Source organism: Coffea arabica, chromosome 9c, assembly GCF_036785885.1.
Source record: "Coffea arabica cultivar ET-39 chromosome 9c, Coffea Arabica ET-39 HiFi, whole genome shotgun sequence".
NCBI classification, from domain to species: Eukaryota; Viridiplantae; Streptophyta; class Magnoliopsida; order Gentianales; family Rubiaceae; genus Coffea; species Coffea arabica.
Genome location: NC_092326.1, coordinates 17,309,395 through 17,333,386, shown reverse-complemented (window position 1 = coordinate 17,333,386; position 23,992 = coordinate 17,309,395). Strand labels below are relative to the sequence as shown.

At 39.7% G+C, this 23,992-nt stretch overlaps 1 protein-coding gene across 1 annotated transcript; it reads left to right on the top strand.

Annotated features, from left to right (window-relative positions):
* Positions 1-817: 817 nt before the first annotated feature.
* On the top strand, positions 818-2,500 carry LOC113720716 (uncharacterized). The gene has a single exon (XM_027245398.2). The coding sequence runs from the start codon at positions 818-820 to the stop codon at positions 2,498-2,500; it is 1,683 nt and encodes a 560-aa protein (XP_027101199.2).
* The last annotated feature ends 21,492 nt before the right edge of the window (positions 2,501-23,992 follow it).

Genomic DNA, 23,992 nt, shown 5'->3' with positions numbered 1-23,992 from the left:
AACGAAAAGGAAGCCTTCTGAGGACCACAAGACCTATGCCAAGAGGTGGAGAAAAATAGCTGCAAAGGTCGAGCCACCAATGACCGAGGATGAAATCATACGTACTTTCATAAAAGCCCATGATCCGCCGTACTTCGAAGAGATTTTCCGTATGACCGGATGTTCGTTTGCTGCAATTGTAAATAAACTTGAGGAGTTTGATGACTTTGTGAGAGCTGGAAAGATTGTCAATGTCTCCGCCCTTAAATCTCAGTTGGATGCTTTACAAGGGCAAGGAAGCAGTGCGAAAAAGCCGCCGTTCAAAAAGAAGGAGGGGGACGCAACCTTTATTTGGAACCAAAACCCTTCGCCTAGACCCCGATATCAACACAATCCCACTTACCAACCACCTTATCATTACTATTCGAACCAGTACCCTGTATATACTACCAACATCCACCACCCTCGACCTCGCCCAAGCTATCCAAACCCACCTTCAGCCCCTTTTGAAATTTCTCAACCAAATCCACCCCAAAACCGACCTCGCCCTCCATATAACCCAAGATTTCCTCCACCAAATAGACCTGTTTACAACCATCCTCAACCTCCTGAACCTTACAACCGACCCCCTAGCCGTACATTTACCAACCTAGGCAGGCCTCTGGACCAATTGTATGACCAGTTGAAGGCCGCCGGGAAAATTGGTACAGTACCCCCTCCTACCTACCCATATGGCATGCCCGCGTGGTATAACCCGCAAGCCATCTGTGCTTATCATTCAGGGGCCACCGGACATTCGACTATTGATTGCAAGGCGCTTAAGCATAAAATCCAAGATATGGTTGAAGCCGGGGAGATTGTAATCCGGAAAAGGGAGGCGCAAGGGCCGAACGTAAATAGGAACCCTTTACCGGAACATGCCAATATCATTGGGGTTATTCTGGATGATACAGAGTATGTGGAACCAGTCAGAGAATTGGCAAGGGAAGCTGAAGTGTTTGGGGTCACAGACCAACCCTTTGTTATAGAATTGCCATTTGAAGAGGAGGAAAAGCCCTTTGTTTTGGATCTCACGCCAGCCGAAAGTGAGGCTTTGGAGCCGGTGGTTATTGAATTCCCGAAGCAAGAGCCTGTTTTAAGCCTGCAACGAGTGCCACGGAACTATGATGAACCTGACGTACAGATTGGGGAAAAGTCAATTGCAAAGAAGGAAGTGTCAGTGGTTACCAGATCGGGGAAAATTGCAAGTCCATTTGAAGCTGCCATTTCGATTCAAGCAAATAACACCGAGCCGCCCGTCAAATCAACGGTCACCGAGAAAGAAGCCTTAGATTTTCTTAAAAGGCTCCAAAGAAGCGAATACAATGTGATCGAGAAGCTTAACAAGTCGCCCGCTCAAATATCCATGTTGGATTTACTTTTTTCATCAGATGTGCATAGGGATGCATTGCTCGAAGTACTGACTAAAGCTCAAATTCCTAGGGACATTTCAGTTGATAATTTCTCACACATGGTTGGGAATGTACTCTTCACCAAGCAAATCACTTTCTCAGATGATGAATTGCCGGCGGAAGGCATTGGTCATAACAAAGCTTTGTACATAGTCGTGAGGTGCAACGGAAAAATGCTGCCGAAGGTGTTGATTGACAACGGATCTGCGCTTAATATTTGTCCTTGGAGTACCTTAGAAAAGCTAGGATTGCAAGAGGTCAAGCTAAGGCCTTCTGGGACCATAGTCCGAGGTTTTGATGGAGCGCAAAGAGAGCCAATAGGAGAAATTGATGTAGTAGTTGAGATGGGACCCGCGCAGTTTCAAATAACCTGCCAAGTTATGCACTTTCCTAGTGTTTACAACGTTTTGCTTGGAAGGCCATGGATTCATAAGTCCAGAGCCGTGCCATCTTCATTACATCAGTTGCTGAAGTTTGTAGCAAATGACAAGCTGATCACTATATTTGCCGAGGAGGATTGCCTTGTAATCACCGATTCCGAGTCCAAAGAAGAGGATAGCCGAAGCTCCATAGTGACCCCTCATAGCACATCTGATATTGTCTCCGTCAGTTGGATAACAAAGGAGGAGCAAGCTCTATCAAGGGCCAGTGTCATGATGGCTAAGGAGATGATCCGTGGAGGCTATGAATTTGACAAAGGGCTGGGACGAGATCTGCAAGGAATTTTGAAGCCAGTGGAGATTATTGAGAAAAAGGATTCGTTTGGTTTAGGCTTCCGACCGACTGCTAAGGATATCAGAGAAATGAAGGAGCGCAAGAAAGCGGAGAAAGAAGGAAGGCAAAGGGCTCTTGACATTCCACCCCTGCATTATACTTTCCCACGACCAGCCGAGGTGATCATGTCAGAAATCAACCCAGTTGATGAAATTGAAGCTAGTTTGGCCCAATTGTTCGTTGGGGCAACATTTGAAAATGGTTTTCCAGATGAAGCTGAATTTCCTGACATCCCCGAAGGATCAATTCCCAATTGGACAGCTGAGTCCCTGCCCGTTCGAAAGGAGTTTCGGTAAACTAAAAGGGGTTTATCATTCATATGAATTCATGAAAAACACTTTTGCCTCTGTAAATAGCCAATGATGACAATTTTACTTTTGACTAACATTTTGCGCATGTAAATATTGTTAAGCTTTCATTTCATTTCCATTTGCTTTCAATCAAAGGTCTTTACGAAAATGCACAAGCTGTTCTTGTCATGTTGTGTTGTTTATTCGCTTGTTTATATTCATATTGCTTGTTCATTTGTTTGTTGTATGCTTATTTGCTTATTATCCCATATTCGTTAATTCTTTCAGATGGCCAAAAATAAAATTATTTGACCCTTTGGATATCACAGTTCTGGAATACGATAATGGCAATCTCTATATCACTCACGACTTGGAGGTCTGTGAATCCGAACTCCAAAGCGAGAGTGATAATGAGGAGGTATTCGATTCTTTTGCAAAGGACTTTGAACAATATGAGGAAAAACCAAAACCAAACCTGGAAGAAACAGAAAAGGTTAACATTGGCACTGAGGATGAGGTTAAGGAGTTGCAAATAAGTATTCATTTGAATGAAAGGCAGAGAAAGGAGATGCTTGAATTCTTGACCATGTTCCAGGATGTATTTGCGTGGTCCTATGATGATATGACTGGCATTTCAACTGATGTGGTGGTGCATAGGTTATCCACAGACCCTTCTTTTCCACCCGTAAAACAAAAACCCAGAAAATTCAAACCAGATATAAGCCTCAAAATAAAAGAGCAAATTGAAAAACAACTCAAAACCAACATTATCATTGTTTCTCATTACCCAATTTGGCTTTCAAATCCAGTCCCTGTTCCAAAAAAGAGTGGAGAGGTGCGAGTTTGTGTTGATTATAGAGACCTCAATAAAGCCAGTCCTAAAGATGATTTCCCTCTACCAAATATTCACATTCTCTTAGACAATACGGCCGGACATGAGATTGAAACCTTTTGCGATTGTTTTGCTGGCTACCACCAAATTTTGATGGCAGAGGAGGATAGGGAGAAGACTGCTTTCATTACCCCTTGGGGTACCTTTTGCTACCGAGTCATGCCTTTCGGTTTAAAGAATGCAGGGGCAACATATCAGAGGACCATGACAACCCTATTTCATGATATGATCCACCGGGAGATGGAGGTCTACGTGGATGATATTATAATCAAGTCTAAAAGGGCAGAGGACCACTTGGTTGATCTGAAGAAATTATTCGAGAGGTTACGGAAGTACAATTTGAAGTTAAATCCTGCAAAATGCGCCTTCGGAGCACCTGCGGGTAAGCTGTTGGGATTTATTGTCAGTAAGAGAGGCATAGAGATAGATCCAGCAAAGATCAAAGCAATTCGAGACATGCCAGTGCCAAAAACTCAGAAGGACGTGAAAAGCTTTTTAGGGAAGATCAATTTTATCGGGAGGTTCATTGGCCAATTAACTGCCACCTGTGAGCCATTGTTCAAATTAATGAGAAAAAACGTGCCATTGTATTGGAATGAGGAGTGCCAGCGGGCTTTCGACAAGATTAAAGATTATTTGTTGCATCCACCAGTCTTAGTGCCGCCCAAACCGGGCCGACCTTTGATTATGTATTTATCTGTACTCGATGGAGCAGTAGGGTGTGTTCTAGGTCAACATGATGACTCTAGAAGGAAAGAACAAGCCATTTACTATCTAAGCAAGAAGTACACGCAATACGAGGCTAATTATTCATTCATTGAGAAAAACTGCTGTGCATTGGCCTGGGCAGCCCAAAAGTTGAGACACTACCTGTTGAGCCATACCACTTATCTTATTTCCCGATCTGATCCTTTGAAGTATCTTTTGGAGAAGCCGATGTTGACTGGGCGTCTGGCGAAATGGCAGATAATTCTCTCAGAATTTGATATTGTGTTCACCTCACAAAAGGCGGTCAAGGGGCAAGCTATAGCTGATCATTTGGCGGAAAATCCAAGGGATGATGATTATCAACCACTCCGTACTTATTTCCCTGACGAGAGGGTTCTATTTGTAGGCGCTGCAGATGATATAAGTGAACAAAGTCCTGAATGGAGGCTTTTCTTCGATGGAGCTTCGAATTCTCTCGGAGCTGGAATTGGAGCTGTTTTGGTGTCACCCGAAGGGAAGCACTACCCTGCCGCTGCCAAATTGCAATTCGCTTGCACGAATAACATGGCTGAATATGAAGCCTGCATTTTTGGTCTCAAAATGGCTTTGGAAATGGAAATCAAGGAGTTGATAGCTTTTAGTGATTCAGATTTGCTCGTGCACCAAACTTTGAAGCAGTGGATAACCAAAGATTCAAAAATTCTACCCTACCATTGTAGTCTGCTCACTTTGGCCAAGCAGTTTCAAAATTTGGAGTTTAGACATCTCCCGAGAGCCAAGAACGCATTCGCCGATGCTTTGGCCACCTTGGCTTCCATGATCCAATATCCAGATGAATTAAAGATCGAACCAATCCAAATTCAACTTCAAGACAAGCCTGCCCATTGCTGGGTTGCAGACGAGTCTTCTGACAATGTTCCTTGGTATAGTGATCTTAAAGAGTTTCTCAAAACTGGGTCCTACCCTCAGCATGCTGGTATAAAAGACAAGAGTTTTCTGCGTAGAATGGCTTCAAAATTTTTCTTAAATGGAGAAGTGTTGTACAAAAGAACCTCAGACTTAAACCTTTTAAGGTGCATTGATGAAGGCGAAGCTCAATACATGATGAAAGAAGTGCATAGTGGCGTTTGTGGACCTCACATGAATGGCCATTTGCTAGCAAAGAAAATCATGAGAACCGGATACTTCTGGATTACTATGGAGCATGATTGTATAGACTTTGTCCGGAGATGTATAAAATGCCAAATGCACGGTGACATTATACGCGCTCCACCCACTGAATTGCATAGCATGACCGCCCCATGGCCCTGTTCAATGTGGGGTATGGACGTGATTGGTACCATCGATCCCCCCGCTTCAAATGGACATCGATTTATATTGGTAGCGATCGAGTACTTTACCAAATGGGTTGAAGCGGAGTCATTCAAACATGCCACGAAGAAGGTAGTTGCCAATTTCTTGAGAGATCTCATCATCTGTCGCTTTGGAGTACCCGAGACGCTTATCACGGACAATGCCAAGAATCTGAACAATGACATGGTAGATGGACTATGTGAGCAATTCAAAATCAAACACCGCAATTCTGCCATTTATAGGCCTCAGATGAATGGAGCTGTAGAAGCCGCAAATAAGAATTTGAAGAAAATTCTCCGCAAAATGATAGAAAAGCATCGCGATTGGCATGAAAAGTTGCCTTATGCATTGATGGCGTACCGGACTTCTATTCGGACATCGACTGGGGCAACACCATATTCACTTATGTATGGGATGGAAGCTGTATTACCAGCTGAGGTTGAAATTCCGTCGCTACGAATCCTTATGGAAGCTAAATTGGAGGAGGCCGATTGGATCAAGCAGCGCCATGAGCAATTGACTTTGATCGATGAAAAGCGGTTCAACGCTATTTGTCATGGTCAATGCTATCAGAAGCGTGTGGCCCGGGCTTACAACAAAAAAGTCCATCGGCGGGCATTTGAAGAAGGTGATAAGGTACTGAAGCGAATTTTGTCAATGCAAGATGAAGCTAAAGGCAAATTTGCTCCAAATTGGCAAGGGCCATTCATTGTCCAAAAGGTATTACCTGGCGGAGCTCTTATTTTGGCGGAAATGGATGGACGGGCTTTCCCTCAACCCATCAACTCAGATATGTGCAAAAAGTTTTTCATTTGATCAAGCAAATTTTCTTTAAGAAATTCATGCAAATGGCGAAATGCAAGTCAGGCCATCTTCTTTTACACTAAAAACAATTTATCTCTACTTGTCCCCTTTGAGCCATCAGAATTGACAAATTTCGTTTGATAACCCTTGAGAATTGCAAACCCCACACTGGGGCAAATTTATTTTGAAAACGAAAAAAGACGAAAAAAAAAGAAAAAGAAAAGAGAGGAGAGAACCCTACACTGGGGCAAATTTAGTTTTCAAAGAAAAATGCAAAAGTGAGGAAAATGCAATGAAAAATGTAAAGAGAGAAAAGCTGATCAAACTGGGGCAAATTTTCCTCAGTTTTGGAGTTGTTTTCAAATAGTGCAATCTCAAGTTATTTCACCCCTCGTATCAAATCTGCTTTCAAGCTTCAACTTTTTTCAAAGCACCCCACCGGACCTCATTACGAAGCCCAAAGTCCTGGCTTTCGTCACTTGCTGCATTTCTATTAGAAAATCTGTTAATCAACTGGCAGGTGATGTCCGTAATGTCTTCGCCTAATTTCACAAGGGAAGTGCATTTTACTGATGCCAAAAATCTTTAACTCATATTTCTGAGTCGATCATGGTCGAGATATTTCGTGTTTCTTTAGGTGAAAACCCGAAAGGGCGCCTCGAAAAAGAAAAGAAAAAAAAAGAAAAAAAAGAAAAGGAAAAGAGAAAAAGAAAAAACAAAACAAAAACAAAAAGGGTGGGGGCAACCTTGGTGAAAACCCGAAAGGGCGCCAAGGTAGGTTTTCTCAATAGTCGAGCTCAAGAAGGAACAGCTGGTGACCTGGTTCATTTAGGTTGTTCCTCATATTTGTGATACTTTTGCCAGTGTCGGATTCCGAAGAGAAAATATCCGAAGTCTCGAATATGATATTCGTTGGCTAAATTTGTATTGTTCTTTACAAATATTCTTTTGCAAAATGTACCTTTATGAACCTCTTGGTTGTTCTCAATTATTTGTGTATGACTGCTTATGATTGTCTACATTCTTTCGCATGCTCATCTTTGCCTGACATAGGAAATCATCTTGCATATACATTGTTTTTATGATAAATTTTCACGCATCATTCTTTCACCATTGAATTCAAATGAATGATAAACCCTAATATTTGTGCAAAGATAGGGGATTCAATCATCAGTTACAGGGAGTAACATACAACAAAGCTACCACCTGGATTGGGTGACGTGGTAAATCCGTACTTTATTAGTCTCAAGAATTGAGGGGTTTAAAGTCACAAATTCGACCGAGACAGATGCCGCAGAACAGAGTCAAAAATAGCACAAGACTCATGTTTACACGATTCTCAAGGCAAACTGGATCGAATAATGGTGGCAAGTCCATTATTTCTTCTTTTTCTTGCAGGAACACTGCATTTACAAATGAAAGCGACCATTCTTTTTTTTCACACACCTAAATCGATGTTATTTGCAAAGTTGGATTATAAGGAACAACATCAGCTCTCGCTTCAATCACAAAGATCCAAATTTCCCTCTTGGTACAAAAGTTGAACTATTCTCAGGTAAAAAACTCAATTCATTGTTTAAACTTTCCCAGTGAAGTCCTTTTTAAAATTCTGTTCGGGTCAGTCCCGTTTAAAATTCTGTTCGGGTCAGTCCCGTTTAAATTCTGTTCGGGTTAGTCCCGTTTAAATTCCTGTTCGGGTCAGTCCCGTTTAAATTCTGTTCGGGTCAGTCCCGTTTAAATTCTGTTCGGGTCAGTCCCGTTTAAATTCTTGTTCGGGTCAGTCCCGTTTAAATTCTGTTCGGGTCAGTCCCGTTTAAATTCCTGTTCGGGTCAGTCCCGTTTAAGTTCCCGTTTAAATTCTGTTCGGGTCAGTCCCGTTTAATTCCCTGTTCGGGTCAGTCCCGTTTAAATTCTGTTCGGGTCAGTCCCGTTTAAAATTCTGTTCGGGTCAGTCCCGTTTTAAATTTCTGTTCGGGTCAGTCCCGTTTTCAATTCTTGTTCGGGTCAGTCCCGTTTTCAATTCTTGTTCGGGTCAGTCCCGTTTTATTTTTCATGTTCGGGTCAGTCCCGTGGTAGAATTCCTGTTCGTTGGAATCTTTTGCAACCCAATAACACAGGTAAGTATTTGGTGTCTATTTCTTTGTCTCAAGTTTTTTCAAAACTCAGACAAAGAGGGGCAAACTGTAGACACCAAATTTTGAATAATTTGTATGTATCATTTATTTCACGATTTTCATTTTAGATTGCTTGCATTTTAGTTCGTTATTGTGTGTTTTGCACTATTAGTTGTTATGATATTTTAATTTTATTCATTTTCGCCCTTTTAGTTGACCTATTTCATTTGCTATTTTATTCTTATTTACTTTTAATTTTAGTTTTTAGTTTTACTTTTAAGTTTAAGATTAGCATAGAGTTTTTAGAAAAAGAAAAGAGAAAATTAAAGAAAAAGAGGAAAAAGAAGAAAAATTCAAAAAATAGGCTTTAGTTGGCTTGGAAAAATGAAAAGAAAGAAAAAGGAAAATTTGTTCACAAAAATATGTTTATTTCTTTAAATTCAATCTTTGGGCATTTTAGTTTTTTTTATTAAGTTATTTTGAGAAAAGAAAATGATGAAAAATGAAAAATTAAAATTATTTTTGTTTTGTTATTATTATTATTACCTGGTTTGTGTAATTTTGTTATTTTTTTTATTTATATTTTATTTTATCATTTCTGTAATTATCAAGTTGTTCAAAAAAAAAAAAAAACCGCAGCATGCACGCTGCAATTTTTTGCAGCGTGCAAAGGACAACCTCAATAGACATCGGATGGCCGGATGGAAAGGGGAGGGACAAGCCTTCATCCTCACCATTGGGGTGAGGGTTTAGTGGCTTTGTGTTCCATATAAAAGGCAAGGAAAAACCACAGCCGCGGGGAGGATTTTTTTTTTGGTGAGCAAGGGGGAGAGAGTTTGAAACGGCAAAGGGAGGCTTCATCTGAGAGAGCGATGGCTGGAAATCTGGAGGGAGCAAGAGAGAGGTAGCGACGTTCAGAAAAAACAGAGCAAGAGTGAGGGAGAGAGCGAAACAGAGGTGACGGCTGGGGTTTTGAGAGATAGAAAATTCAAGAGAGTTTTGGGGAGACAACGGCGGAGTGGAAACCGGAAAATAGCTGACGGCCGAGAGATTGAAGGACAAACTGAGCCAAGAAGCCATTGAAAGCTGCTGACCTCCTAAGAATCGATCATCACTCCACCGCGTCATTTTCAGTCCGAATCGTTAACAAGAGAAGAGTCACGTAAGCTATTATCTCCTCTAAACCCTGAGTTGTTTTTTTTGGGATGCTGATTCCTGAACCTTTCCAAGCATGTATGTGTGCGATTGGAACTTTATAGACTTAAATCTGTTAGTCCATCTTGCCTTGCGTTTGTCTAAAACTTTAAAGCTGTCGTCTTTTGCTGTTATCTTTGCATGATCAGTTGTGTTGAGTTTGGGTTCCATTTGGTTTGTTCATAGGTTGCAATTTTAGTATTCAGATGTTAGTTCTGGAAAGGGAGGACGTTTATAGGGTTTGTCCTTTCGAAACGTTGGAAAAATGGTCTGCACTGTTTCATTTTTGAATCTTGGCCGCATTTGTTCAAATATGGGATTTTTAATCAAAGTCTGGAGTTTCGGTTCCTCCCTTGTGTTGTAGATTTCTGGTGCAAGAACGATAGAGCCACGCCTGTGAAACTTGCACGAAAACTTGTACAAAAACTGCATCGAAGTTGTTTTAAAAATTTTTTGCATGAATTATGCTTACCGCAAGTTTGTTTTTTTCTTTGCTGCATTTTGTCCATTGGCTTTGTTTGAATCTTCAAGGCAGTCTATGCTTGGGTGTCATTTGATTATAATGGGGGGGGGGTGAATTCCTTGCATTTGGTCTTAGGATGACATATTGGTAGAGTTTATTTGAGTGTTTGCATGTAAATATATCTAAGCTGAAGTGAAAGAAGTAAAGGTTGCTGCATTTTTTCTTACTATTTCTTTCCGTGGCTGTTCTCTGAGCTTGCATGCTTAATTCTGTGTTGAAGGGAAGATGTGGAAAGTCTAGTGTTGAGTTCATGTCTTTGGGTCAAAAAGTATTTGAATCATGCCCAAGCACTTGCTGGAAAATGCCTTTCAACTTGCCAAATCAGCTTTATATGTTCCAGATTTTTCAACTTGCTGAACATATTTTATTTTGGTTTGCACTGGATTTTGCTCAGTCTGTTTGTTTGGATGATGGCTTGCTGCCTAGTTTAAAGCCTTGTGTTTGGACTTGATTATGTTTAAGAGCTGGTTTGGCAAGGTGCCGAATTGCAGAAAGTCTTCATCTGAAAATTACAGAAGCTAAGAATGCTTCGGTTTGACGAAAGTTTCCTAGTTTGCTGAAACTTTTGCTGCATTTTTTTTCCTCTTCTTTCCATGGCTGCTTTCTGAGTTTGTACTTCAGCTGCATTGTGACGCCCCACATCTCCCTAAGGCGGACCAAAGGGTATCCGCGGACGCCTGCCCAGCTCACGCCAGGACTCAAGCAATTCCATTCAATTTCAAACCGAACTAATCTCTTCGATGAGAACAATATGAATACAATAATGCGGAAGCGTTCAAGCTTGAGAAGTCACCTAAGGTATAACCAGTACATCGGTAAATCATGCAACGACTTAAATTCAAAGTACACATCAGGGCCCAAATCTTTCAAGTTTACAATTTCCAAAAGTACAACCCAAACCAGGGCCTAGTCAAAATATATAACAGGAGTCTTAACAAAATTACAACGGATGGTTTCTCCATATCTCTCCAAGAGTCGGTCCTGTTAAGGAAAACAAAACTATAGGGTGAGCTAACGCTCGTGAGGCCAAGAACACACATGCAAGCACTTAGTCAAATAACAAACCCAAATTTAATGAATAAAACCATGTCTTTTCAATAATCAATTATTCAAACAGGAAAAGTAATCAGAAACAATTCAAGGATATAGTAGCTCTCAGGAGCTAAGTTCCACTCGATCTGCCGTTGTCATTCGTATACCTTCCCGCATTGACCCTCCTGTCAACCGGGTCGGTATTTCCATTTCCGTAGATCACCACTTACTTCCCTCCGTCCACCGTACACCTCAAGGGCCCACAAGTCTATTATTGGGCGATACTCTACAAGTATGCCAAGCAAGACCTCTTATTAGGTCGAGCTTATAATCTCATGGCTCGTTCGAATCCCCGACCAAGCCCATTGCTGGCTCGAGTCTAAGGACGGCCTATGAGTTTGGGCGTCCCCCATTCATTTGAAAGTCGAGGAGGTTCACTCCAACGACACAAGCATTCATGACATAACATTGCATTTCATTCATTCATTCAAGACATTCCATTCATTCATTTGAAATTAGAACGAGTGCGATAAAGTACACACCCGCCCTTATTTTTAAAACTTTCAACAAATATCACAATAAGCAAGTATCAAATTCATACACTTGACACTCACCGAGCAATTCAACAAGAATTATTTTCCGGAAGTTCAAGTGTCCACGGTGAGATCCTCTTGAAGGTCTCCTTGTGTGCCTGGCAAATTAGTAGTGGATAATCACACAATTAACCCACTTATCAAGAAAGATTGTACACTAGTACAATCTAAGAATTATTTTGCAAAAAGGAACCTCAATTACACGTAAATCGAGGTTCAACTTGCCTTTTATCATGTACAATATTATTTGAGTTTTGATCATGAAAATCGTAAACAAAACGTTTAAGAACATCAAAAGAATAAAGAGTTTTTGAAAACTCTATTTCTTTGAAATTGGAAAATTTTCCAGTTTTATGATGAATCTTTGAAAAATCATAACTCGCTCGGTATAAGTCGAGAATTGGAAAACTTTATACCGTTAGAAACCTCTTAGAGAGTACTATAAGTTCCTAGAAGACACTTTTCCATGAATCGAAGTGGAAAGTGATCAAAAATGGGCTTGAAGACGCAGCTTCAGGTTACAAGGCAGAATTAAGTTGGATTTCGGCCAACTTTGAAAATTCGGCACGATTCGCACGTTGCAAACCGGCCTCTGAAATTTTCAGCTCAATTAGTGTTGCAAGTGAAGTGTAGGACAAAACAAGAGGATCAAAAATCGGAGTTTCGAGCACCGAGATACGGTAGCCCGAAGTTGAGCAAATTCAAGACTGGATGAGGATTTTCCAGATTTGAACCTCTAGCTTTAGTAATTCAATTGGGTATCGAAACGAACTTGAATCGGCACCAAAATTGGCAGTATTTCAATACTATATGGAAAGTATCTCTCTATCGAATTTCGGGGAAAAATACCTTCGGCAAGGTAGTTAATGAGCCAACCGAAGTTCAAGAAAATTCCTAAGGCATTCTGCCTTTGACTTTCATTTTCCAAATTTCCAATCGTTTAACCAAGAAGGTTATCCAACCATGGTTCATTTGTAAAATAAGGGTCTAAGATACACCCATAATAACTTTGGTAAGTGTTTAATATCAAAAACATCAACTAACAAGTTCACTCCAAGATTTGGTTCCAAACCAGTCCAACATTAGGGTTTTTCCAAAACAGAGCAGTCCACATGTTTCAGTCACAACTCCGTCATTATAGCTCGAAATCGAGCATGGATTACGCCGTTGGAAAATACATTCATAGGACTAAAATATCACAGAAGAAATCATTTCCAAATTCGGCGCCCATCTGGTTCAAATTTGGGCATCAAGTTGCTGCCTGAACACTTCATTCCAGATGAACAGAGCAACAGGACAGCGAGCTTAAAACATTTGGTTCGGCTTGGTCACAAAGAATCAGAACGTACATTATATACCAAATTAAAGCTAGGAATGTCTAGTTTCAAACGCCACCAACGGCACATGATTTCGACATCCGAGGACAGAGTTATAGCCAAAATACTACTGCTGGTCAGAGGCATACGCGAGACAGTTTCCAGATTTGCTGGTTTCGAACAAAAATTCATTTGCTCCATCAAACCCCAATATTTTCCAATGAAATTTTTCACACATCAAATACATCCTACAAACATCCAATTCAAGCAATTAAACCATTAAAAATTGGCCTGGAAATGGCCGAAATGGCCGAAGTGCATGCATGAGCTTAATCTTGCTATATAACCTCCAAAAGACAAGAATTCATGGGTTGATCATTACCTCTTCCTTAGGTGTGCAAGAACAGAAAATTTCGGCCCTCTTGAAGCTCCAAGAAACCGTGAAGATGCAGCCTTTTGTTAGCTAAATGTAGTCTCCAAGTGGTTTGCTAAGAGATCTCCAAGTTTGGTGTGATTTGGAGGTGATTTGGGGTGGTTTTGAGTGAGGTTAGTGTGCAGAATTTTTTGTTGCAAATGAGTTAGAGAGAGGGAGAGCTTGGCCGGCTGTGAGGAGAGAGAAGAGAGAGTGTAATTCTGATCTAAGTTAGCTTCTCCAAGAAGATTAAATGTGTGGTGAAAAATTGCTCCAAAGTCAACTCTTGTGAGGCTCGTTTGGCACGTTTTTAGGCTCGATTTTCTCGCGCGTTTGGTTCACTAGTGCACTAAACCTCTAATGCACTCATGTTAATATAAATATTATTCACTCTTAATTGTCTCGAAACAAGGGTCTAAAGTTCCTCAAATAAAGTCGCGCGTGTGAAAACGCGTACCGCCCATTTTACCGCTATAACGCGAAACTTTCGAAAAATTCTTATAACGATTGCACTACTAACTATCACTTGAATATTTATGCTTAAAATTACCTATTTTAGGACCATGGTACAAGTCTCCAATATTCCAAGCTTATTGTGCTAATACGCGGATAAAATCTCCAAGTACTATTCACTATTTTTACTAAACGCGCTCTAGGAAATTAATTTTCGAAACGAATCATTTTAAAAATATAACGAAGTTATATTACCATGTATTTAGGTCTAATAAGACTAGAAAATATTCCTTGGAAATAAAATCCAATTAAATAATTTATTAAGCCATAAATTAGGCATAAAATAATAGTTTTTGCGAGTCCTCACATCCTCTCCCCCTTAAGAAAATTTCGTCCTCGAAATTTACTTTGGTCGATGAACAAGTCTGGATACTTCTCCTTGATTGTCTCTTCAACTTCCCATGTTGCTTCCTCGACTCCATGGTTCTTCCATAGAACTTTCACTAGTGGTATCTGCTTGTTCCTCAATTCCTTCACCTTTCGATCCAGAAGTTTTACCGGTCTCTCCTCATAGGTTAGGGTTTCATCGATCTCAATATTCTCCGGTTGTAAAACATGAGAGGGGTCTGGATGATACTTCTTAAGCATGGACACATGAAACACGTTATGAATACGAGATAAACTCGGTGGTAATTCCAGCTTATAGGCTACATTCCCAACTCGCTGAATAATCTTATAAGGCCCTACGAACCTTGGTTGTAGTTTCTTTCCTTTTCCGGACATCAAACTTGCTTTTAAAGGCGTAATCTTGAGAAATACCATATCTCCAACAGTGAACTCCAAATCCTTCCTCCGATTATCGGCATAACTCTTTTGTCTACTCTGAGCGGTTTGAATTCTTTGCCGTACCAATTTCACCTTTTCATTAGCCTCTTCAATCCAAGATACAGTAGTCGTGTCTAAGATTTTCCGTTCACCTACTTCGTCCCAACAAATTGGGGATCTACACTTCCGACCATAAAGTGCCTCATACGGAGCCATTCGAATAGAAGAGTGGAAACTATTGTTATAGGCAAATTCCACTAAAGTCAAGAACTTACTCCAATGGATATTTCATATTAATCGGCAGAAAATGAGCCGATTTAGTCAATCTATCTACTATCACCCAAATGGCATCATGGCCTCTCTGTGTCCTTGGTAAGCCTGATACAAAATCCATGGTAATATTTTCCCATTTCCACTCAGGTATTTCTAGAGGTTGCAAAAGCCCAGATGGTTTCTGATGTTCGGCTTTAACCTGTTGACAAACCAAGCATGTCTGAACAAATTGGGCAATTTCCTTCTTCATATTTTTCCACCAATATAGACCTTTCAAGTCTTGGTACATTTTATTCCCTCCTGGATGTACTGTAAACTTTGATCGGTGTGCCTCTTCCAAGATTTCTTTTCTAAGCCCTTCATCCTTTGGCATAACCACCCGATTTCGAAATCTTAATATTCCATCTGATCCCAAAGTAAAATCGGTCTGGTCTCCCATCTTGACTTTCTCCACCAACTTTTGCATTTCAGGGTCCTTTTCCTGAGATTCCTTAATACGTCCCAATAAAGTGGAGGTTATCACAATATTCCCCAAAATCACTTTCCTTGGTTCCAATCGAGGATTCCAATAGCTAACTTCCTCCAACAATTGAAATTCCTTAACCATCAATCCAGCCATTTGTACCTGACGGCTCAAAGCATCGGCCACTACATTGGCCTTCCCAGGATGGTACTTAATCGTGCAGTCATAATCTTCCAAAAATTCCATCCATCTACGTTGCCTTAAATTCAGCTCCTTCTGAGAAAATAAGTACTTAAGGCTTTTGTGATCTGTAAAAACCTCAAATGTCACTCCGTATAAATAGTGTCTCCATTTCTTCAAAGCAAAGACCACAGCCGCTAACTCCAAATCATGGGTCGGATAGTTCCCTTCATGCGGCTTCAATTTTCTAGAGGCATAAGCTATCACTTTATCATTTTGCATCAAAACACATCCCAAACCTTCCTTAGATGCATCTGTGTAAACCACAAAACTATCATGTCCATTTGGTAGAGCTAGAACAGGCGCTCTAGTCAGCCGTCTTTTCAACTCCTGAAAACTTCCTTCACACTTAGAACTCCAAATAAACTTTCCATTTTTCTTGGTCAACTCAGTCATAGGTCCAGCAATTTTCGAAAAATCCTGGATGAATCTCCGGTAATATCCTGCCAATCCTATAAAACTCCGAACTTCCGTTGGGTTTTCCGGTCGTTTCCATTTCGAAACAGCTTCCACTTTAGCTGGATCCACTTTAATCCCATCCTTAGAAATTATATGCCCTAGGAAAGTCACTTCCTTCAGCCAGAATTCACACTTGCTAAACTTAGCATATAACTGATGTTCCCTCAAGATTTGTAAAACAATTCTCAAATGTTTCTCGTGATCTTTCACATTCTTAGAATACACTAAAATGTCATCAATGAAAATCACCACAAATTGATCCAAGTAAGGCTTAAAAACCCTATGCATTAAATCCATGAAAGCGGCAGGTGCATTGGTTAACCCAAAAGGCATTACTGCAAACTCGAAGTGCCCATACCTCGAGTTAAAAGCAGTCTTAGGTATGTCTTTCTCCAAAATCCTCAATTGATAGTAACCTTGCCTTAGATCCAACTTTGAAAATACTACCGCCCCTTGCAGTTGGTCAAACAGTTCATCAATGTGGGGTAGTGGGTATTTATTCTTAACCGTAACATCATTTAAACCTCGATAATCTATACATAACCTCCAACTCCCATCTTTCTTCTTTACAAACAAAACTGGGGCTCCCCACGGAGAATCACTCTCTCGTATAAAACCCCGTTCCAACAAATCCTGTAATTGTAACTTCGACTCCTTCAACTCAGCTGGAGCCATCCTGTATGGTGTCCTTGATATAGGTGCTGTTCCCGGAGCTAAATCAATTTTAAAAGCTATTTCCCGTTCCGGGGGTAGAGACTCCAATTTTTCAGGAAAAACATCAGAAAATTCTTTTACTACCGGTGTGTCCTCCAGATTCACCTTATCGCTAGGAGTATTAATAAGAAAAGCCAAATACCCTTGAGCTCCCTTATTTAACAATTTTCTAGCCCGAATTTCCGAAATAAGTGCAGACGAGGCTAACTTACCCCTTACATCCAGCAAAGCATGGCTTATCTAATAATCACTTATCAGGTTCAAGTACTACATATCACACCAATCCAACCTATCAAATAGTCATGGTCCAATAGGGAATTAATCGCGTAATCAGATAAAACATGCAAAAGGCTTGAAGTCGGACGTAAAGTCCCAGACATTTGGAAGAAATTCAGGATATAGCGAAGCTTCAAATCAAAAGTTCATCCCTGGTGGTGCTGGACAACACAACAAGCAATGCCCCACCAGAGAGGTTCAGTTCAACCGCTACAGAAGAGTAGTAGCCGGTCTACAACCACACCAGTACGAATAAGTTCAAGAGTAGGGTCAAAGCGGAGCCAAATACTTCAGGTTCATGGTGCATGAGTACGAACAAAAGTATAAGTTCAAGTTCAAGTGCAAGTTCAAGTTCAAATTCAAGGGTCATGAGTACGAGTAAGAACACACTGGCCTAACCTCTGTCCAGCAATTCACATTCTTAAACAGTCACAAAATTCAAGTCCACATTCCATATATTCAGTCAAATTAGGTCCATTGAGGATACGCAAGAGCACACTAGCCTAAACAGGTTCAAGTCTCAAGTAAGCTCAGTCCAATCGGTTTCAGGTAGTTCGAGTTCTCTTACCAACCCACTGCAATACTTTCGGAGTTCAAACTTCCTAAGATTGAAATACTGGCACAGAACCAATCATAACAGATGTTGCGCACAAGAAAAGCTCACCAAGTTTCTAGCTAGGTTAATCCATTATACACTAGTAGATCGGATCTTCGGGTTTATGTTCGATTCATATTCAGTACTAGGGATCTATTAAATTATATGAAACTGTCTATCAATTTGTCTCACAAGTACAGGGTTGTCTAAGCCCTCGGTCACGGTCCTCTTTTCTCATTCCTGCTACCCTACTTAAGAAAAGTCTATAAGCACAGGAAAAGGCATAACTAAGCATAAAGAGCGTAACGCGTATACAAGTTGCAAAAACATTTAAAATCAGGTCATGATTCATTACATGTATCAAAAGTTATAGCACGGTTAGAAGTTACAAAACAAGACCAAGATGTCCAATATTGCACAAAGGCAATTAAGCGCCACAAAAATATAGAAGTACATACAAGCAGGATACAAAAGGCCTCACAGCGTGCACTACCCCTTTCTAAGTCCATAGTTAAACCAAAGGGGTCCAGACATCACTAATTTCAATCAGATCACACGCCTTTACGAAATTAGATCCAATAAAGCCATAACGCAAGCTAAAACCAAGATTATCCATTCGGAGTTCAAAATCTTTAATAACCAGCCACCAGTCGGAACACCATCATCTCCAAAAATAACCAGTCTTAGGGTTTTGTAATTAAAGTTTCAAGCTCCAAGTTCAAACCCAAGAATAAGTACAACTTACTACCTTACGTGTCAAATGGGAACCCAATCAATTCACACTAACTTGTACTCTTGAATGCAGTTGCTCTCTATATCTCAAAGTTGCCTCAGTCCGTACATTTAAAATTGGCTCACTCTTCTTGAAAGTCAAGAGTTTTGAAACATAAGAAGAGTATTTCAAGTAATCAAAAATCTTATCAAGTTCAGGATTCACATTATTAAACATAAGCTTGCCATTCTTTCGAAAACTCAGGATATATATATATATATATTTTTTTCTTCGTGTAAAGCATGGACAAATTCAAGTGTGAGATTACACCAATATACAATCAAGGGGGAAAACTTAGTTTAGAAAATGTTAATCTTGTATTAACCCATCATATACAAAGTTCAACAACTAATTAGTTATTCACAAATTTTCAAATGTGAAATTCAAGTAAAACTCACCCTTTTACCAAAATCGGAAAATTACACATATTTAAAACATATATATCTTACTTCCACTCATCGCTTACAAATAAAACTAGTACATCCTAGTTTTTCTTTAAATTTTTAAAGCAGAATATCTTTAGAAGATATGTGGGCGGAAAATACATTTTATTCCTTTGTACTTTTATCTTAGTTCAAAATCATCACACATGGAGTTTGACTATCAAATCTCGGTCTCTTACCCTCCATAGCCAGTACTAATAATTATCTCAATTCTTTCCACACTTACAAATATAATGATAATTCAAATTCATCCAATCTTTCACTACAAATCTCTCATCCCATATCTTCCTTCAATATAACATCACCTAATTCCTCAGTTTCTTCTGCAAGTCCCAAATAAGAACTCCCAAATAATAAATTTCTTTAACCCCTAAGATACAATAGATCCTTGTTCACATAATATCCAAATTAATCCCACAGTCAAGCATCCTAAACTTTAAGCCTAGGATACGCTACAGAGATCTGAAGCCTAAGCTCTGATACCAACTGTGACGCCCCACATCTCCCTAAGGCGGACCAAAGGGTATCCGCGGACGCCTGCCCAGCTCACGCCAGGACTCAAGCAATTCCATTCAATTTCAAACCGAACTAATCTCTTCGATGAGAACAATATGAATACAATAATGCGGAAGCGTTCAAGCTTGAGAAGTCACCTAAGGTATAACCAGTACATCGGTAAATCATGCAACGACTTAAATTCAAAGTACACATCAGGGCCCAAATCTTTCAAGTTTACAATTTCCAAAAGTACAACCCAAACCAGGGCCTAGTCAAAATATATAACAGGAGTCTTAACAAAATTACAACGGATGGTTTCTCCATATCTCTCCAAGAGTCGGTCCTGTTAAGGAAAACAAAACTATAGGGTGAGCTAACGCTCGTGAGGCCAAGAACACACATGCAAGCACTTAGTCAAATAACAAACCCAAATTTAATGAATAAAACCATGTCTTTTCAATAATCAATTATTCAAACAGGAAAAGTAATCAGAAACAATTCAAGGATATAGTAGCTCTCAGGAGCTAAGTTCCACTCGATCTGCCGTTGTCATTCGTATACCTTCCCGCATTGACCCTCCTGTCAACCGGGTCGGTATTTCCATTTCCGTAGATCACCACTTACTTCCCTCCGTCCACCGTACACCTCAAGGGCCCACAAGTCTATTATTGGGCGATACTCTACAAGTATGCCAAGCAAGACCTCTTATTAGGTCGAGCTTATAATCTCATGGCTCGTTCGAATCCCCGACCAAGCCCATTGCTGGCTCGAGTCTAAGGACGGCCTATGAGTTTGGGCGTCCCCCATTCATTTGAAAGTCGAGGAGGTTCACTCCAACGACACAAGCATTCATGACATAACATTGCATTTCATTCATTCATTCAAGACATTCCATTCATTCATTTGAAATTAGAACGAGTGCGATAAAGTACACACCCGCCCTTATTTTTAAAACTTTCAACAAATATCACAATAAGCAAGTATCAAATTCATACACTTGACACTCACCGAGCAATTCAACAAGAATTATTTTCCGGAAGTTCAAGTGTCCACGGTGAGATCCTCTTGAAGGTCTCCTTGTGTGCCTGGCAAATTAGTAGTGGATAATCACACAATTAACCCACTTATCAAGAAAGATTGTACACTAGTACAATCTAAGAATTATTTTGCAAAAAGGAACCTCAATTACACGTAAATCGAGGTTCAACTTGCCTTTTATCATGTACAATATTATTTGAGTTTTGATCATGAAAATCGTAAACAAAACGTTTAAGAACATCAAAAGAATAAAGAGTTTTTGAAAACTCTATTTCTTTGAAATTGGAAAATTTTCCAGTTTTATGATGAATCTTTGAAAAATCATAACTCGCTCGGTATAAGTCGAGAATTGGAAAACTTTATACCGTTAGAAACCTCTTAGAGAGTACTATAAGTTCCTAGAAGACACTTTTCCATGAATCGAAGTGGAAAGTGATCAAAAATGGGCTTGAAGACGCAGCTTCAGGTTACAAGGCAGAATTAAGTTGGATTTCGGCCAACTTTGAAAATTCGGCACGATTCGCACGTTGCAAACCGGCCTCTGAAATTTTCAGCTCAATTAGTGTTGCAAGTGAAGTGTAGGACAAAACAAGAGGATCAAAAATCGGAGTTTCGAGCACCGAGATACGGTAGCCCGAAGTTGAGCAAATTCAAGACTGGATGAGGATTTTCCAGATTTGAACCTCTAGCTTTAGTAATTCAATTGGGTATCGAAACGAACTTGAATCGGCACCAAAATTGGCAGTATTTCAATACTATATGGAAAGTATCTCTCTATCGAATTTCGGGGAAAAATACCTTCGGCAAGGTAGTTAATGAGCCAACCGAAGTTCAAGAAAATTCCTAAGGCATTCTGCCTTTGACTTTCATTTTCCAAATTTCCAATCGTTTAACCAAGAAGGTTATCCAACCATGGTTCATTTGTAAAATAAGGGTCTAAGATACACCCATAATAACTTTGGTAAGTGTTTAATATCAAAAACATCAACTAACAAGTTCACTCCAAGATTTGGTTCCAAACCAGTCCAACATTAGGGTTTTTCCAAAACAGAGCAGTCCACATGTTTCAGTCACAACTCCGTCATTATAGCTCGAAATCGAGCATGGCTTACGCCGTTGGAAAATACATTCATAGGACTAAAATATCACAGAAGAAATCATTTCCAAATTCGGCGCCCATCTGGTTCAAATTTGGGCATCAAGTTGCTGCCTGAACACTTCATTCCAGATGAACAGAGCAACAGGACAGCGAGCTTAAAACATTTGGTTCGGCTTGGTCACAAAGAATCAGAACGTACATTATATACCAAATTAAAGCTAGGAATGTCTAGTTTCAAACGCCACCGACGGCACATGATTTCGACATCCGAGGACAGAGTTATAGCCAAAATACTACTGCTGGTCAGAGGCATACGCGAGACAGTTTCCAGATTTGCTGGTTTCGAACAAAAATTCATTTGCCCATTCAAACCTCATTATTTTTAAATGAAATTTTTCACACATCTAATACATCCTACAAACATCCAATTCAAGCAATTAAACCATTAAAAATTGGCCTGGAAATGGCCGAACATGGCAGGGGTAAAATCGGAAGTTTTAGCTTCTTACACCCAATGAAGTTCCTACTAATTACCCACCACTAATGCATCATTATAACCACTAAACCAACAATATAATCACCATCAATCATCACATCAGCAACAACAACCCAAGTGTGGGAATTCCAAGAGCCCACAATCACATTTTTACACCATAATCAAGTAACTAAGTGCATGCATGAGCTTAATCTTGCTATATAACCTCCAAAAGACAAGAATTCATGGGTTGATCATTACCTCTTCCTTAGGTGTGCAAGACCAGAAAATTTCGGCCCTCTTGAAGCTCCAAGAAACCGTGAAGATGCAGCCTTTTGTTAGCTAAATGTAGTCTCCAAGTGGTTTGCTAAGAGATCTCCAAGTTTGGTGTGATTTGGAGGTGATTTGGGGTGGTTTTGAGTGAGGTTAGTGTGCAGAATTTTTTTGTTGCAAATGAGTTAGAGAGAAGGGAGAGCTTGGCCGGCTGTGAGGAGAGAGAAGAGAGAGTGTAATTCTGATCTAAGTTAGCTTCTCCAAGAAGATTAAATGTGTGGTGAAAAATTGCTCCAAAGTCAACTCTTGTGAGGCTCGTTTGGCACGTTTTTAGGCTCGATTTTCTCGCGCGTTTGGTTCACTAGTGCACTAAACCTCTAATGCACTCATGTTAATATAAATATTATTCACTCTTAATTGTCTCGAAACAAGGGTCTAAAGTTCCTCAAATAAAGTCGCGCGTGTGAAAACGCGTACCGCCCATTTTACCGCTATAACGCGAAACTTTCGAAAAATTCTTATAACGATTGCACTACTAACTATCACTTGAATATTTATGCTTAAAATTACCTATTTTAGGACCATGGTACAAGTCTCCAATATTCCAAGCTTATTGTGCTAATACGCGGATAAAATCTCCAAGTACTATTCACTATTTTTACTAAACGCGCTCTAGGAAATTAATTTTCGAAACGAATCATTTTAAAAATATAACGAAGTTATATTACCATGTATTTAGGTCTAATAAGACTAGAAAATATTCCTTGGAAATAAAATCCAATTAAATAATTTATTAAGCCATAAATTAGGCATAAAATAATAGTTTTTGCGAGTCCTCACATGCATGCTTAATTGTGTTTTGAAGGAAGGAAATGGAAGGTTAGATGTTGAGTTTGAGTGTTTAAACATCTAAAATATTTGAGCTGGAAAGTGGATTTTAGATTGCCAAAGCATTCTACATGAATGTCTGTCCAGATTTTCTGTAATGCATTAGCTCCTTCGTTGTTCTTGTTTGTTTGGAGTTGAGTTAAGCAGCTTGTTGATTAGTTAGAGTCAAGATGTTGGTTTGAGAAATATCTAATCAAAGCTTTGTATTTGAATTAAAAATCTGGTTTGCATGTTGGAAAGAAAAGCTGCGGCTGGAAAAATTGCAGAATGCATGAGTTTCTTTGCATCTTTTGCGTGAGGTTCCTTTATGTTTTGCTTGTTTAGGTGTTAAGGTTCTATACTCGGTTGTTTAGTCTAGAGTTTTGATGTTTGATGGGTGAAGTTCTCCTCAAAATTGAGCCTGTGGATTGAACTTTGTGTCTGGAATTTGAAATTGCAGCAAAGGAAAGCATTGCAGAAACTGAAGTTCACGTATGCATGCATGAAAGCCACAGAAAAATTACATTTTTTGACCCCCCAAGTTTCCCCTTATGCAACTATGACCCAAAAATTGGGAAAACTAATCAATTTGATCCTTCTAAGTTTCTCTTTGTGCCACAAAAGCCCAAGCATGTTTTAGTATCTTGTAATTAAGTCCTAAAATCATTGCAACTTCAATCATTGTTTGGCTTTTTCTTTATTTTTGGAATCTTTGAAGTGCTTCAACGATTTATTTGGGTTCAAATGATTGAGTAGTGCTTGCTTTTGGGTCTTTAGTAGATGTTATGCTTGGG

What these genes read in the sequence shown, in the direction of transcription:
- LOC113720716 (XM_027245398.2), top strand. Translation starts at nt 818, where the DNA reads ATGGTTGAAGCCGGGGAGATTGTAATCCGGAAAAGGGAGGCGCAAGGG.